Raw genomic sequence first — 16,378 nt, 5'->3', positions numbered from 1 at the left:
AAATGAAGTGGATGTAAGTAATTATAGGCAACCGTACGAACTTCAACAATGACAAAAACCCATACCGTATAGTCGGCTATAAAAGGCCCCGACATGAAATAAATGAAGCTATTCAATTGAGAAAAACGATCAATCCACATTATGAATTAAGTTATGACTATGAAATGTCTGAACCAACTCTAATCTTCCAAAGAAAATAATGTTTTAAAAAACAATCAATTGTGTTTGAAATAATTGATTTTTTATATTTAGGTGTAATACCACCAAATCATAGTACGTCACACGAAAATAGGTCGAAAAAAAATATTCCCTTGAATTTGACAGTTGTAGGTAATTGATCCTACATTTCATTGCAGTAAAACATTTCTGAGTCATAAACATATATCTTGGGTATTTCAAAGCACCATTATTTCTTTATTTGGGGGTTTCTATAGAATATTTTGGAAACTTGAGGTTACATGGTTACTAAAGCTTGTACACAGGTTAAAAAAGGGGGGAAATTTGATTGGTTAACTTCCAGTGATGGTTATTTTCTTATATGCAATGAAATGTTATGTGAAATTTTTTCTATAGTACTGGACAGGATAAATCTTTACTCATGCCAAGTATTTCTTTATTTGAAACGAAGATAAATTCTGCACAATTTTTTGAAAAGTGCAAATTTAACAAAGACTAATAGGGGGAAATCAATGGTGGTATTACACCTTAAAATTTGTTTTAAAAAGAATAATAAAAAAAATACCGAACTCCAAGGTAATTCAAAAATGAGAAGTCCATAAGAACTGACAAAATCAAACGTTATAAACTAACAGAACGAGTGAAAAACAATTGTCATATTCCTGACAACTTTTTACTGTCTTATTCTTATTTACGTGAATTGTAATATTGTTTAATAAAAATAATGTACATTTTGCCTTCTTCAATTTCAAGTGGACTGGTACATATATAAATGTTGGTATAAATGTTTTATTTTCATGTTTACAGATCTTCACGATGTGTATCATATACATATAGATTGTAAGTGTCGACGTTCCTTTTTCATTCGAATTATAATTTCCTATTACAATCATGCAAGTTGTGAAAAAAAACCTTTGATTTACAGACTAACAAGACTATACACAGTAAATTTTGTTATTTGACTTACTATAAAAAAAAAGATAAGAAGATCTGGTATAATTGCCAATAATACAACTCTCCACCAGAGACCAAATGACGTAGAAGTTAACAACTATAGGTCACCATACGGCCTTCAACAATAAGTAAACCCAAAACGCATAGTAAGCTATAAAGGCCCAGAAATTACAAATCGTATACACATCGTGTGTGTACTGGTTTTGGAAATACTGCGTGTTCATGGAGAAAAAATTGACTGAAAAGTTACAACAAAATTCACTGCATATCATAGAATGATCTTTCTTTACAGAATTGTTTTTAGCGTATTCCATATAATTTGTATTTCCTATGAACACGAGTTCAAGAAGAAACTATTGGCTGTTTTTGATATAACGTTGCATTCTGAACAAAACATCAAATATAATTACGAACACGTATGTGTATGTTTCTACTCACAATTCACATTTTACATTGTTTTTAAGTGAATTTGACATACTTGTCACATAATTTATCTCAAAGGAATTTATTAAAATTACTGTCAATGTAGAAGTAGCGATTTGAAAGAGGTTTAAATCTGCAGTGTCTTCAGAATAAATGACAAGTTGGACATTCATGACATTTATCTATTGCTACGAAATATTGTTTTTTTTTTATTAACAGTTAACTATACTCCAATGGTAAGCTTCTTACAGTAAATGTAAGGAAAAAGAGAACCGATAGTGCATGTCTATCATGCAACAACTGTAACTGCTTCTGAAGATATAAAAAATTTAACATATTTAGTGTATCTACTTGTAACCGAAGATAATCATAACGTTTTACTAAAACCTTATTTGCAAAGCAAAAGCTTACACACACTGACATGACTGAAGAGATCAACATCATGAAACGTAAAAAGAACAAAATAAAAAAAAATCAGGTGTTATCTTACAAATTATAAACTTTAAAAACCAGTAGGCTCCACCAACCTCTGTGTACAAATCCTTTTTATCGATGATGCCAATTTATATCGTTTGATGGTTAAAACCGTATTTTAAGGTTTCAAACGTATTAAACTTGCTTCCTATAAAAACAAAATTACATTTTCTCAGAAATTGGCAAACAAAATATTACAAAGATGGCCATTTTTTTCACTGGAAAATACTTGTGTCAATGTTTGAATGTGTTCTAAAAATAGAATTGATTATTTTTAAAAATAGAATAACATTTTTACTTTAGATGGTATACACAGAGTCCCTACCTGTTACCCTTCCAGATACATGCCACATAACATTAATTTTCAAAACTTGCTTCCGGACGATTTTTGGCATTTTGCCTGGTTTTCTCATAGACAGGCTCTTAAATGTATTAATTAACGTTTAATTTATGGAACGCCACTGTGTTGTCGGGTTAGATCTGGTTGCCGACCCCTTTTGTATCTCCCTCCTATTTTTATCAAAGTATAAGATTAACATTCTAATAATTTAATCAAAGTGTAATTCGTTTACTGCCAACGCGTTCGTGTTTTCTGTCAACTACTTCAGTGTCAACTTTAACCAATTTCAGAATTCACGCAAGAACAGGATACATTATATAGTTGTGTTATTCGTATTTAAAAAAATAATTTCAACGTCTATTTGTTTGTAAGAGTCAGTTGGTAGTGATTTGTATGAACCTTTGAATTTACCATTGTTTTTTTATTAACTCTGCCTGTCGTTTGATCCGTATATAACAGAGGAAATCTATTTCGTTGACATATTTCTGCTTTCCTTTAACCGTTAGTCAACTTTTTTTCATTGTTTCTTTTTTTCTTTTTCTTTTTTCTTTTTTCAATTTACTTTCTAGTTTTTGTCAAATTTGTTTGCTTGTTTTTTTTTTCCATTCTGATCGCAAACGAATACTTTAGGAATAAGATATTTCCGTTCTACGGCTTAAAACATTTTAAAGCGATCAATGGCCTCTGAAAAATGATAGACTAAGGACAAAAGGTCAAAAATTGTAATTACGACAAGCATATGAGAGAGTGTGGACGGGGGGTTACAGAATAGAGAATAATGAAGAATAGAGAATAATGGACAAACAAACAAAAAGAATAGAGAATAATGGACAAACAAACAAAAAGAATAGAGAATAATGAGGTGCCAAATATAACAAATAAAGAGTAATGGCCAAAAAGTATAAAGAATAGAAATAAATGGCCTAAAAAATAAAAGAATACAGAAATGAAGGATCCCCATCAAGATCCTCATATGAATTCAATAGTTCAAAGAAGCCTCTGGGTATCATACGATGTACCATCTATTGAATGTATACTATAATTATTAATCAAAATACAAACAACGTTAACGGTTATTACGAATGAGAACAATAAGTGTTTCCCACAAAGAATAAAATTAATCCAAAATACATGAGATATATGATACACAAAAGGAAAAATATGATATCTGAAAAATAATGTGACGACGGCAAAATACCAATGTTCAGTACGTTGTGAGTAAAAGCCCAGGTTCGATAAGTCTTTTTCTTTAAAAGCAAGGCGAACGATACCAAAGGGATATTCAAACTCATAAGTCGAAAACAAACTGACAATGCCATGGCAAAAACGAAAAACGACGAAAAGATAAACAACTGTACTCAAAACGCAATATATAAAACTAAAGACTGAACAACACAAACCCCACTTTTGAATCTAATGTTCGTACCAAATTGCCACTCAATTTAGAGTTATAAGTGTTTTTGTTTTATTTCAGATATTGATCGTTAGTATCAAACATATCATAATTGATAAATACCAGAATATCTGTTATACTATATCTCTAATTCTGTGCATTTGAATGTGTTCTGACAAGCTTGATAAATTACGATAAACCACACGTTAGGCGAATTGTTTGGGTGAATTCCCGCCACATATACGCCGTTCATTGCACTTTGGTAGTCCTATATGTGACTTTTGTCTATTTGTTTGGAAATTTTCCTTAGATCATTTAGGAAACAGATTCTACTTCATCAACCTGTTGATTAGTGATAACTATATAAACTAATTTTAAAAAATCAAAGAGAGGCGAAAGATAACAACGGAATAATCAAACTCGGAAGTAGAAAACGAAATGACAATGCCATAGCAAAAAACTAAAAGCAACCAAAGGACAAACAATAGTTTACAAAACACAACATAGAAAACTAAGGACTGAGCAACTCAAACCCCACCAAAAACTGGGTTGTAATCTCAGGTGCTCGGGAAGGGTAAGCAGATCATGCTCCACATGTGGCACCCGTCGTGTTGCTCATGTAAGTACTAAGTCTAATTCGGTCGGTCGCATTCGAGGAGAGGGGAAGTATCTCGAGCGGAAACAAATATCTCATATATTTTATCAAAGAGATAGTGGGGTAGAACCTTTGTTAAGTGTTCGCAGAAATAACATTGCAACTAAATCCCCCAAAATGTTGCCTTAAATGATAGAGATTGTCACATTGAAAAATTTAGAAATTTTTTAACGCTGTACTCCTTGTATTGTAAAGGTTGTTTGCTCTATAGGGTTGTGATGGGTATATTGGTCGATTAGTTTTGTCGCAGCATAGGGGTCACATAATATAAAGTTTGAATTCATATTCTCTACGTTTTTTGACATTGTGATGGTTTGTGTTTTTTGCTTATCTAAGAATAACTGAAAATATATGTATATGTAAATGTGTCTTTTATCGGTGATTTGAGTTAAATTTCCCGTTTACATGTATTTTATTTACATGTTATCCTTACAGGTTAATTATTTCTATTATTACAGTTGGTTCACGTAATTTTTGATATACCAAGTTTTTTTTCTATGTACATATTGAGTTCAATTAAAGGAGTTAAACCTAGTAAAACCTTTCGGAATTTTGAGTCTTCAATGCTTTTTGATTTCGTACTTTATTTTGGTCTATTTAACTTTTTTGACTTGAGCCCCCATGAGTATTTTGTAGACGAAACGCGCCAACGTCTGGCGTACACAAAAACTAATTCTGGTATCTATGATGAGTATATCTACAGTTATTTCTAGATGTATATGTTGATCAAATAATCCAACGCATATGATGACGCTTTATGTGCATACAGTGTGTATACGAATAAAAGCAAACTTTCCATATTGCTAACATATTATATATTGAATGCATTTGAAACAAAATTGCAAATTGTTTTGATAAGAAATAACACTTTTATATATACACAAAATAAATTGGCGCGTTGTGGCCATTTTGTGTATAACTGGCACAGTAAGTTTTGACATATTGACCATTTTTCATATCAATGCACTCTTAAATTCAGTTATGCTTTATCCATTGTAGATTGCGTCGCTCATCCCTGTATACATGGACTATGTTTCAACTCTCATTTAACCTTTAGGTGTGTTTGCTATACTGGATACGCAGGACATAATTGCGAAAAAGGTAGTGTTATATATTTATGCCTGAAATCAATTTGGGTAACGCATAAACATTTACAAAATCAAAATAATAAGTTTTGCAGTCAGATGCAAAGACGCTATGAAAAAGGGATGTATTGCTCTAAAATGAAAATAAAACTATATGAATTTGAAACGTCAGAAGTTCCTTTTAGTTTAAACCTCACAATGAACACCCCACCCCCGAAGTAAAGCCAAGTATTTAGAAATGCCTGAATACGTGATGAGCTATATGAGTAATAGGGAACAATAAGCATAACCAAATCAATCTATAGTAAACCTTTTACCAGAGGGAGTTTGAATCCTTAGTTTTTTTAATAATGTATAAAGCTGTCAACGGATAATTTACGACAATTATGTTAAAAATCATGTCAGTACAGAAGCACTGACTACTGATATAATGATACACTCGGGGACTAACAGTCCACCAGCTGCATTGAAAGTATAAGGACGTTGAAATACAAATGAATATTCAAAAATAGAATTAAACAACTACAGGTCGCTGTACCGCTTTAAACAATAAACAAAACTGTTACCATACAGGAAACTATCACAGAACCTGAAAACATTCAAATGTGAAACATTTCAAAAGCACCTTATAACACCTAACGAAAAATAATTATGGTCAATATAAAAAAAAGCCACAGGACTGCAGGTGCCTTGTTTGAGACAGGCATATACAGAATGAGGCGGGATACACATGTTTATTGGCACACAACCATGCCCTTATACCGAGATAGTTATGAAACAGTACAATATTATTCTAAGACAAACTGAATACAAATCAATTGAAAAGTGACTAGACACATCAGAAAGATACTAAGCGCATACAATCCTAAGGAAATGATCTTTGAGTACTAGCAGTTACTGAACGCCAGCTCACAGCCTTATTTCATCGATTAAGTATATATTTTTTCGAAGATATTAGATCAATCAGTACACCTCCAATGGATTATTAAAAAGACGACAAATCTGCCTTTGGAAAGCATCACCTTGTGCAATGTTAATTATATGGATAGACAAGATGTATGACCATAATCGTTAATAAATGGAAAGCTATATATTAATTATGTATGAAAATTGGATAAATAAACATTATAGCCGTTAAAGACGATATTCAAAGATTTACTGCAAACCTTTAGGAATAAGTTTTTTTTCAAAAGATCAATAGTTTTATTATTAAAACTGTCTTCGGATAAATGATAAATACTTATTGTTTATTTCAGTCACCAATCGTAAGTAACTGTTGAATTTAAAACCAATTAAAACGCCGTTCAGGGATTTTAAGATATCATATTTGTTTTGTTTTCTTAATGAAATCTGCAAATTATACGCATCTTATAATCGATATATTATTATCACACAAAGGATTGTAATACAACAGTTTTTTCCAATTGTTTGTGAATAGAACGAGATACGGGTTATATGTCAGTAACGCCAAACAACACATCAATTACATATACAACAATGTATATTCATCATTATAATTATTATCACTTTTATTACTATTATCAGTTAAAGTATTTAAGTAATTAAAAAACATTGGTTGCTCCATAAATTTTTCAGGAACGCTAAAATAAATTCTTAAATATCAAAAACAGGAAAACCGTTATGGACGTGAATAGAAATTGCATTTTGTACTTAAGACAAAAATGTATAACAATACACTGTTGATAAATTTGTAATCGATTTTGAACATTAATAATAACTTATAAATATGTGACTAAAGGTTATATTTTACATTTGTGCAATGTAATTTGTTGATTGTAGACTGCAGCCCAAACCCTTGTCTTCACGGCAGGTGTATAGGTGGTAGAGCGTCATATACATGTGTTTGCGATGCGGGTTATGCTGGAACAAGATGTAAAACAAGTAAGTTTTCCCAAGGATCTACCACATTTCTATCTATTTTGTTCTTTATCGTTTGAATAAAGATGAAAATGTTATCCTTTGTTGAACATGCAGAAAGCTTCATTAATAATTGAATGATTGTGAACCAAATATGAATTTTGTTTACCCTCTTTTCGTACCACATTTATTGAGTATTACCATAGACTAGTGTTTCATTCGAAGGGTCTTAACAGAAATTATAACACAGATGTTTGTCAGCTCACATATAGCTTTGGAATGAGAATTAAACGTTTGTTTAGGTCTGCAGTTACATACTGTATGTTCTAATTTAATAACTAAACATTTTTATGGGCCATCATACGTTAATACGCATTCTTCAAAATCACTTTTTGTTAGTGTGTTTTGTTCTTGTGATAATTAGTACTAGTCCAGTTATTAGTAACCTGGGTCATAAATGTGTATTGTGAAATCATGATCGAATGATTGCAGTCAGTATGAATTATTTTGGGTGAATTAATAATAAATGCTGGTACACAAATGATACCCCCATAATAACAAGATATATTCCCTTTACAGAAATTGACTGTAAGTATAATTCTTTCTGATAAATGTATTTTAAAACGGAACGTAAAGAACACGACTGAATAAAATGCTTAGGCAAACTTTTTGACCTTTACTGTGTTCTTCCAAATCAGCACGAGAGTAAAAGATACAGAACACATTCCATATTCTGTCATATAATGCCAATGCAGTATACAGGAAAGTTTTTCTGCTCGAAATGGACAAAAAATAAAAACAAAAACCAGGAAATTTCACTATAACGAATCCAACTTCGTTCAAGTTTTAAAAAATAAATTAAAAGATGTAAAATTATCCCTTCCTGTCATCTCTCACTTTGAAAACTGTGTAATTGATTACAATGACCATACCTTTAACATGATTTCTTCGATTCTAAGGACACAAGATAATGTTTCCCTGGACTCGTCATTACGTTCATGCAGACAATTAACTCCGAAGACCAGCTGACGATATATGTGGAGAGCGAAATGATTATAGAGGGTTGTGAACTTTCAGGTTGTTTTAAATTACTGCGACTTTTATTTGATGTGGTATTGCTTTTCATTGGTTTTTGTTATCTTGCAAATCGTTAGTATTTAGTAAAGCGCTAATCATGCATTGGTTTTGATTGTGTGTACTTCTGTGTACCTTTGTTTTGATTGTGTGTACTTCTGTGTACCTTTGTTTTGATTGTGTGTACTTCTGTGTACCTTTGTTTTGATTGTGTGTACTTCTGTGTACCTTTGTTTTTATCACTGGTCGTGATAAGGGTAAGGAGAATGAGATCCCGCACAACTAATTAAATTCGCTATTTGGTAATGTATAAATCAAACGTATTCAATTTACACACTGGGAATCAATAGCAAACTTCATAATAGATTAAAAATAGTCTGCACTTTTCGAATATACACGAATGCCATGAGATATTGTATCAAATAAGCCTTATTCAATTGTATTTTATTGTCTTTATGTCATTATTCAACATTTGACTCATGTTCCTTCGCAGCTTTTGTTTAGCTATTTTCCCCTGGTTTTTTTTAGCTATTTTGTTTTCCCAGACGATTTGAAAATTATTTCCGTAAAGTGTCCACACAGTGAATGCAAGTACAGCGGAAAATGTAGGATAGTCTATCTGATCGTGTAGTTTACTAGAAATTAAAGAAACATCAGACACGACTTCCTCCGCCTCATTTTTAGACTTATACTTCGAATTTGACATAAACGGTCATCTCAGTACCAGAATCTATTACAAACGATACGATTTTAATTTTGAAATTATCAATTTCCCCCACCTTAGTAGCAATATACCAACTTCACATGAATATGGGATATACATTTCCCAACTCATTCGGTTTTAAAGAGCTTGCAGCTGCTACACAGACTTTATTAAACGTCACCATTGTCTGAGCAGAAAGTTGATGAACCAGGGTTATGTCAAAGAACGTCTCGTCCTTTTTCTAAAAAAGTTCATCAGAAGATACCAAGACCTTGTTGATAAATATTCCGTATCAACTTCACAAATAATACATGATGGTCTTGAAGTATAGATCCTAGCTACTGACGCTGTTTATCATCTTAATCACGTGTTATAGTGTTCTTTTATTTGTCTTTGTAAATTATTAGTTCTGTACTGTTTAGTCCATTTTTGGCAATATCCTTTTGGCATGGCTCGGTTCTCATCATCCCGCCATTGTTTTTTGTGCTATGGTCAATTTTTGTATTTTTGTCTTTCATATTGGCTTATGTGCTTTGACTATATCCCATTTTGTTTTTTCTTTGTTGACATATTGGTTTTTTTTTAAGTAATTAAGATTATAACACAATGTTGACTGCTGTACCCCTATTTTTGACATTTTTACCTAATATGTCTGTTTGTTTTGTTCACACATTGTTGCCAATATAATGGAATTTTATGCGACTGTCATACAAGTAAGAGGTTAAACTAGCTATAAAACCAGGTTTAATTCACCATTTTTTATATAAGGAAATGCCTGTACCAAGTCAGGAATATGACATTGATTTCCATTCGTTTAATGTGTTTGAGCTTTTGATTTTGACATTTGATAAGGGACTTTCCGTTTTGAATTTTCCTTGGAGTTTGGTATTTTTGTTATTTTACTTTTTACTTAATCGTAATTTATATATTAAATGTATCTGCCCCCAATGCAACAGGGTTACATAAATAGATTTCAAAATATTTGGATTTACTCATTTGTTTGTCCAAATTTATTTTCAAAATAAAATTGAATATATTATACATGGACACTCCATTATGAATAGAACAAGAAGGAGAGAGTGAGACGTCAATGAGGTTGTTCCCTACAAAACAGATTGGGGAGGGGGGGGGGCAATTTTTATTATTAAACTGTACATTTCTTTCTCTATAACTAGAAAGAAAAGCGCAAAAAGAAGGAGATGTATTATGCGTGCCAATTAGACAAATATCCGGAGTAATGAAGTGTTAATACGCAATGAAAGTCAATCGTATGGCCTTCAACAATGAGAAAAAAACCCATACTGTATTGTCGGCTATAAAAGGCCCCGTCGTAGAAAACATGAGAAACCTAACGGCCTAATTTATAATAAAACAATGGACGAAAAACAAGTATGACTGTAATGAACCAACGACAACCACTGTACTACAGGCTACTGACTTGGGACAGGCCACAAGAATCTTACGGGGTTAAGCATGTTTGTGAGCGATCAACCCTCCCGTAACCTGGGACAGTGGTGTACCCGCACATCATAAGAACAAACTGTAAACAGTCTGAAAAACGCATAACCTTGTGCAATGCCAAAATATAGGTACATAGTATCGACATGATAAATGTACACCTTGAATATGACATTAATCGTTTCCGGTGAAGGTTAATCCAGAAAGGCGGTTCGGACGCATGAAATTGATAGAGTATTGTTTTCATCTTTTTTAAATAGATATTGATGCATTCGAGTCATTCTTTAATTTCCCTACTTTTACTTGATAAATATCAAAATGACTCTAATAATATTTCTAATATACTGCGTACATTTAAACCTGGTCGTCATGTTGATTACGTTTGTTGCGTGTGATTCCCGTAATATATACGCCGTGCATTGTACTTAGGCAATCCCTTATGTGACTTCTTTTTTTTTTTTTTTTTGCTTTTTTCTATTTTCCTTGACTCATTCAGGAGACAGTTTATACTTCATCATCCTGTTGATTAGTGGTTACAATATCAATCCACTTTCGATAATTAATTTCAATATATAAAAGAGAGACGAAAGATACTAAAAGGATAACCAATAGATGTTCACCAGACAAAAAACGTAGTTAAACCTATTGTTATAAATTTTCTTTTTCAAAATCATTTTGATCAAAATATGCAAAACATTAGCAAACAAACATATATGTTTGATACTTCTAGTCAATAATGACTCATATTTACAATTTCTGATGGCTTGTAAACTGAGGAACATCAGTTTTTAGGTTACGAATAAACTCATCATAGATAACAGGATTGAAATTTTATACGGCAGATGTGCGTTTCGTCTACATAAGACTCTTCAGTGACGCTCGAAACAAAAAAGTTAAAATATTTTAAATTTTACTCTGTCTTTAATATTTAATGGTATTTACGTAGATTGCAGTAGAAATCCTTGTGTTCATGGCACCTGTACAAACTCCTTATTAGGATTTAGCTGTAAATGTGACAAAGGCTATACTGGAAATACATGTAACACAGGTATGTGTGTTAGTGTTTTCTAAATGAACCGAAATATAATACTGTAAATTCAGAAATTATTGCGAGGTTTTTATTAATGCAAAACAAAGGCGATTGAATGAGTTTCGCAATAATAAGAACTCGCATTCTTGAATCTGATACATATAACTGTATTCCCTGAAATTGAAATAATTAATCTCGCAGTTTAGTCGATTCTGAAAAAAAAAGTCAATAACAAATGCACGAAATAATTCTTATATTTACAGTAGTAGTTTTAATTGATTTATAGTAATATCGTGCAGTTTTATACAGACATTTTACTGGAACAATAATTAATTGAATGTTACGGAATTATGATTAACTTTGATTAGCCAATTCAAATTGAATCTCATGTTCGTATCAAGTTGCCACTCAATTTAGAGTAATAAGTAATTGTGTTGTATTTCAGCTATTGATCGTAAGTATCAACATATCTTGATTTATAAATATCAGAATAACTGTTATACTATTTCTCTAATTCTGTGCATTTAAACGTGTTCTGACAAGCTGGATAAATTATGATAAACCACACGTTGGTCGATTTGTTTTTTTTTTTGGGTGGGGGAGGGGTGGATTCCCGCCACATATACAGAATAGCGCTTATAACGCATGAAATTGATAAAGTGTGTTTTCATTTTTTTTAAATAGTTATTGATGATTGCAGTTGAGTCATTCTTTAATTTTCTTAATTTTACTTGATAAATATCAAGTGACTTTAATGATATTTCTCTTATACTGCGTACATTTAAACCTGATCGTGATGTTGATTACTTTTGTTGCGTGTGATTCCCGTAATATATACGCCGTGCATTGTAATTTGGCAGTCCCTTAGGTGACTTCTGTTTCTTAGTTTTTTTCATCTTCTTTGACTCATTTAGGAGACAGATTATACTTCATCATCCTGTTGATTAGTGGTTACAGTATTAATCAACTTTCGATAATTAATTTCAATATATAAAAGAGAGACGAAGGATTCTTAAAGGATAACTAAAATATGTTTACCAGACAAAACATGTAGTTAAACCTACTGTTATAACTTTTCTTTTTCAAAATAATTTTGATAAAAATATGCAAAACATTAGCAAACAAACATACATGTTTGATACTTCTAATCAATAATGACTCATATATACTGTTTCTGCTGAGTTGATGGCTTATAAACTGAGGAACATCAGTTTTAAGGTTACGAATAAACTCATCATAGATAACATGATTGAAATTTTTTCGGCAGACGTGCGTTTCGTCTACATAAGGCTCATCAGTGACGCTCGAAACAAAAACGTTAAAATATTTTATATTATACTCTGTCTTAATATTTGATTGTATTTGCGTAGATTGCAGTAGAAATCCTTGTGTTCATGGAACCTGTACAAACTCCTTATTAGGGTTTAGCTGTAAATGTGACAAAGGCTATACTGGAAATACATGTAACACAGGTATGTGTGTTAGTGTTTTCTAAATGAACCGAAATATAATACTGTAAATTCAGAAATTATTGCGAGGTTATTATTAATGCAAAACAAAGGCGATTGAATAGAACTCGCATTCTTAAATCAGATACATATAACTGTATTTCCTGAAACCGCGAAAATTAATCTCGCAGTTTAGTCCATTCAGAAAAAAATAGGCAATAACAAATGCACGCAATAATTCTTACATTTACAGTAGTAGTGTTAATTGATTTACAGTAATATCGAGCAGTTTTATACAGACATTTTACTGGAACAAAAAGCATCTGTTGCATTCGTATTAATTGAATATTAAGGAATTATGACTAACTTTGGTTATACAATTCAAATTGAATCTCATGTTCGTATCAAGTTGCCACTCAATTTAGAGTAATAAGTAATTTTGTTGTATTTCAGCTATTGATCGTAAGTATCAACATATCTTGATTTATAAATATCAGAATAACTAATTCTGTGCATTTAGACGTGTTCTGAGAAGCTTGATAAATTATGATAAACCACACGTTGGTCGAAGTTTTTTTTGGGGGGTGGGGGGGGGGGGGGTGGATTCCCGCCACATATACGCCATACATGGCACTTTTGTAGTTCCTTCTGTGACTTTTGTTTCTTTGTATGGAAATTTTCCCTAGCTTATTTAGGAAACAGATTTTACTTCATCAACCTGTCGATTAATGATAACTATATAAATCCGATCTCTAACTCAAAACTAATTTTAACATATCAAAGAGAGGCGAAAGATACTAACGGGATTATCAAACTTAGAAGTAGAAAACGAACTGACAATGCCATAGCAAAAAACTAAAATCAACCAAAGGACAAACAACAGTTTACAAACACAGCATAGAAAACTAAAGACTGTGCAACTCGAACCCAAGAACAACTGGGTGTAAGCTACGGTGTCTGGAAGTGTAAGCAGATCCTCTCCCACATGTGGCATCCGTCGTGTTGCACATGTAAGTACAAACTCGATAATAAGTCTAATTCGGTAGGTCACAGTCGCGGAAAAGGGAACTATCTCGAGCGGAAACATATATCTAATATATTGTATCAAAGAATGTGTGGGGTAGAACCTATTATTAGTGTTCGTAGAAATAACATTGCAACTAAATCCCCAAAACGTTGCCTTAAATGATAGAGATTGTCACAATGAAAAATTTTGAAATTTTTTAACGCTGTACTCCTTGTACTGTAAAGGTTGTTTGCTCTATGGGGTTGTTATGGGTATATTGGTCGATTTGTTTTGTCGCAGGATAAGGGTCACGATATTATTAAGTTTGAATTCATATCCTTTACCATTTATGACATTGGTGATGTTTGTTTTTATTTTCTTTCTATGAAATACATAGATTTTAAAAAGAATTAACACAACTTGGTTACATATGTATGTGTAAATGTGTCTTTTATCGCTGATTTGAGTTAAATTTTTCGTTTATATGTATTTCACTGTTTTCTCCTATCATCATTAATGGTGTATTCTTTAGTTTGTTATAGTTCGTTATGTAATTTACGATATACGAAGTTTTTTTGTCAATGTACATATCGAGTTCAATTAAAAGAAATAAACATACAGTTAATTTTAGATGATTTTTTTTTATTTTCAAACGCATGAATACACTTTCTGGGCACAGTGTGAATACAAACAAATTCAAACCTTCCATCTCAACAAAATGTTTTGAAATGAATGCATTTGAAACAAAACTGATAAAATTATTTGTTAAGAAGTAACACTTTTATTCATAAATAAAATAAATCAGTGATTTGTGGACTTCTAATGTCTAACTGTGATGGTGACCTTTGACATAGTGTTATTTATCGTATCAATCCGCTCTCAAATTCAGTTACACTTTATCCATTGTAGATTGTGTAGCTCATCCCTGCATACAAGGACTTTGTGTCAACTCTCTTTCAACCTTTTTCTGTGTTTGCTATGCTGGATACACAGGACATAATTGTGAAACAGGTAGTGATATTTATAGAAAATTTATACAAGAAATCAATTTGAGTAACACAAGATGTAAACAACTCCATGTAGAGTTCGCGGTATCTCCTTAACCAATACACAAACTCAAATCATATAGGAATATAATATAGTACCCTGGAAAAGTTCAGATGTGAAACAATTTAGAAGCAAAAAAACAGATTAATGCCTATATCGAAAACAAAGTATCGTCGACATCAACCAACGAAAGTCACTGAACTGCTTGAAACAGGCACATATAAAATGTGTCGAGATTACACAGGTTTATAGGCACTTTCCTAATGCTAGGATAGACTATTGTAATTCACCAGTACAACCTTATTCTAAGAACAAACCGAGAGAATCAGTTGAAAAGTGGCTAGACACATCAGATCGATACTTAGGGCAAAAACCAAGTAACAAAAGGATCTTAGAGTACTCACAGTTACTGAAGAAAACCATCTCAAAGCCATATTTCAGTAATAAGTAGACCGTGTTTTTTCCAAATCAAAATATCAATCAGTACACCTCCAACGGATTAGTGGAACGATGTCAAAGCAGTCTTTAGAAATAAAAACCTTGTGAAATAGTAAATTACATGGATCGACAGAGTGTAAGACCATAAGCGTTAAACATGGAGAGCAATATATTCATTCTATATCAAAGATAAATATAACCGTTATTACTGTGAAAGACAATCGTTAATAATTCAATTTAAATATAAATTGCAAACCTTCAAAGAACCAATAAGTTTATTATCAAAAATGAAATCAGATAAAGATAATGTTTGGTTACTTAATTTTTATTTCAGTCATCAATCGTAAGTAAATGTTGAATAAAGAATCAGTTAAAATACCCATTCGGGGGATATTTAGATATAATATGTTCTGTTGTTTGCTTAGGAAAAGTAAAATAACAAAAATACCGAACTCCAAGGGAAATTCGAATCGGAAAGTCCGTATCAAATGGCAAATTCAAAAGCTCAAACACATCAAACGCATGGAAAACAACTGTCATATTCTTGACTTGGTACAGGCATTTCTTTATGTAGAAAATGGTGGACTAAATCTGGTTCTAAACCTCTCACTTGCATGACAGTCGCACAAAATGTAAACGTGTTTATTCATTAATATTATTATAAGCACTGGTATCACTATTATTACTATCATTACTTACTGTTTTCAAGCAAACAAACATTGTTTGCGTCCTATATGGTTACATTTTGGTACCAGTTTAAGAGAGGAGTTCATGAGAAAATTTGCTGCGCTTTGT

General features: G+C 31.9%; 1 protein-coding gene across 1 annotated transcript; it reads left to right on the top strand.

The window, feature by feature from the left end:
- The first annotated feature begins 7,861 nt into the window (after positions 1 to 7,861).
- LOC127720776 (neurogenic locus notch homolog protein 1-like) lies at positions 7,862 to 15,934 on the top strand. The gene is made up of 6 exons (XM_052227529.1): positions 7,862 to 7,874; positions 11,561 to 11,662; positions 12,090 to 12,098; positions 13,015 to 13,116; positions 13,546 to 13,554; positions 15,918 to 15,934. Exons 1-6 carry the CDS (start codon positions 7,862 to 7,864, stop codon positions 15,932 to 15,934), a joined length of 252 nt encoding a protein of 83 aa, XP_052083489.1.
- Positions 15,935 to 16,378: the final 444 nt, after the last annotated feature.

The sequence above is a fragment of the Mytilus californianus genome, unplaced genomic scaffold (genome assembly GCF_021869535.1).
Source record: "Mytilus californianus isolate M0D057914Y unplaced genomic scaffold, xbMytCali1.0.p SCAF_11, whole genome shotgun sequence".
NCBI classification, from domain to species: Eukaryota; Metazoa; Mollusca; class Bivalvia; order Mytilida; family Mytilidae; genus Mytilus; species Mytilus californianus.
The sequence above is the reverse complement of the archived record's forward strand: the minus strand, read 5'-3'. Positions and strand labels throughout refer to the sequence as shown.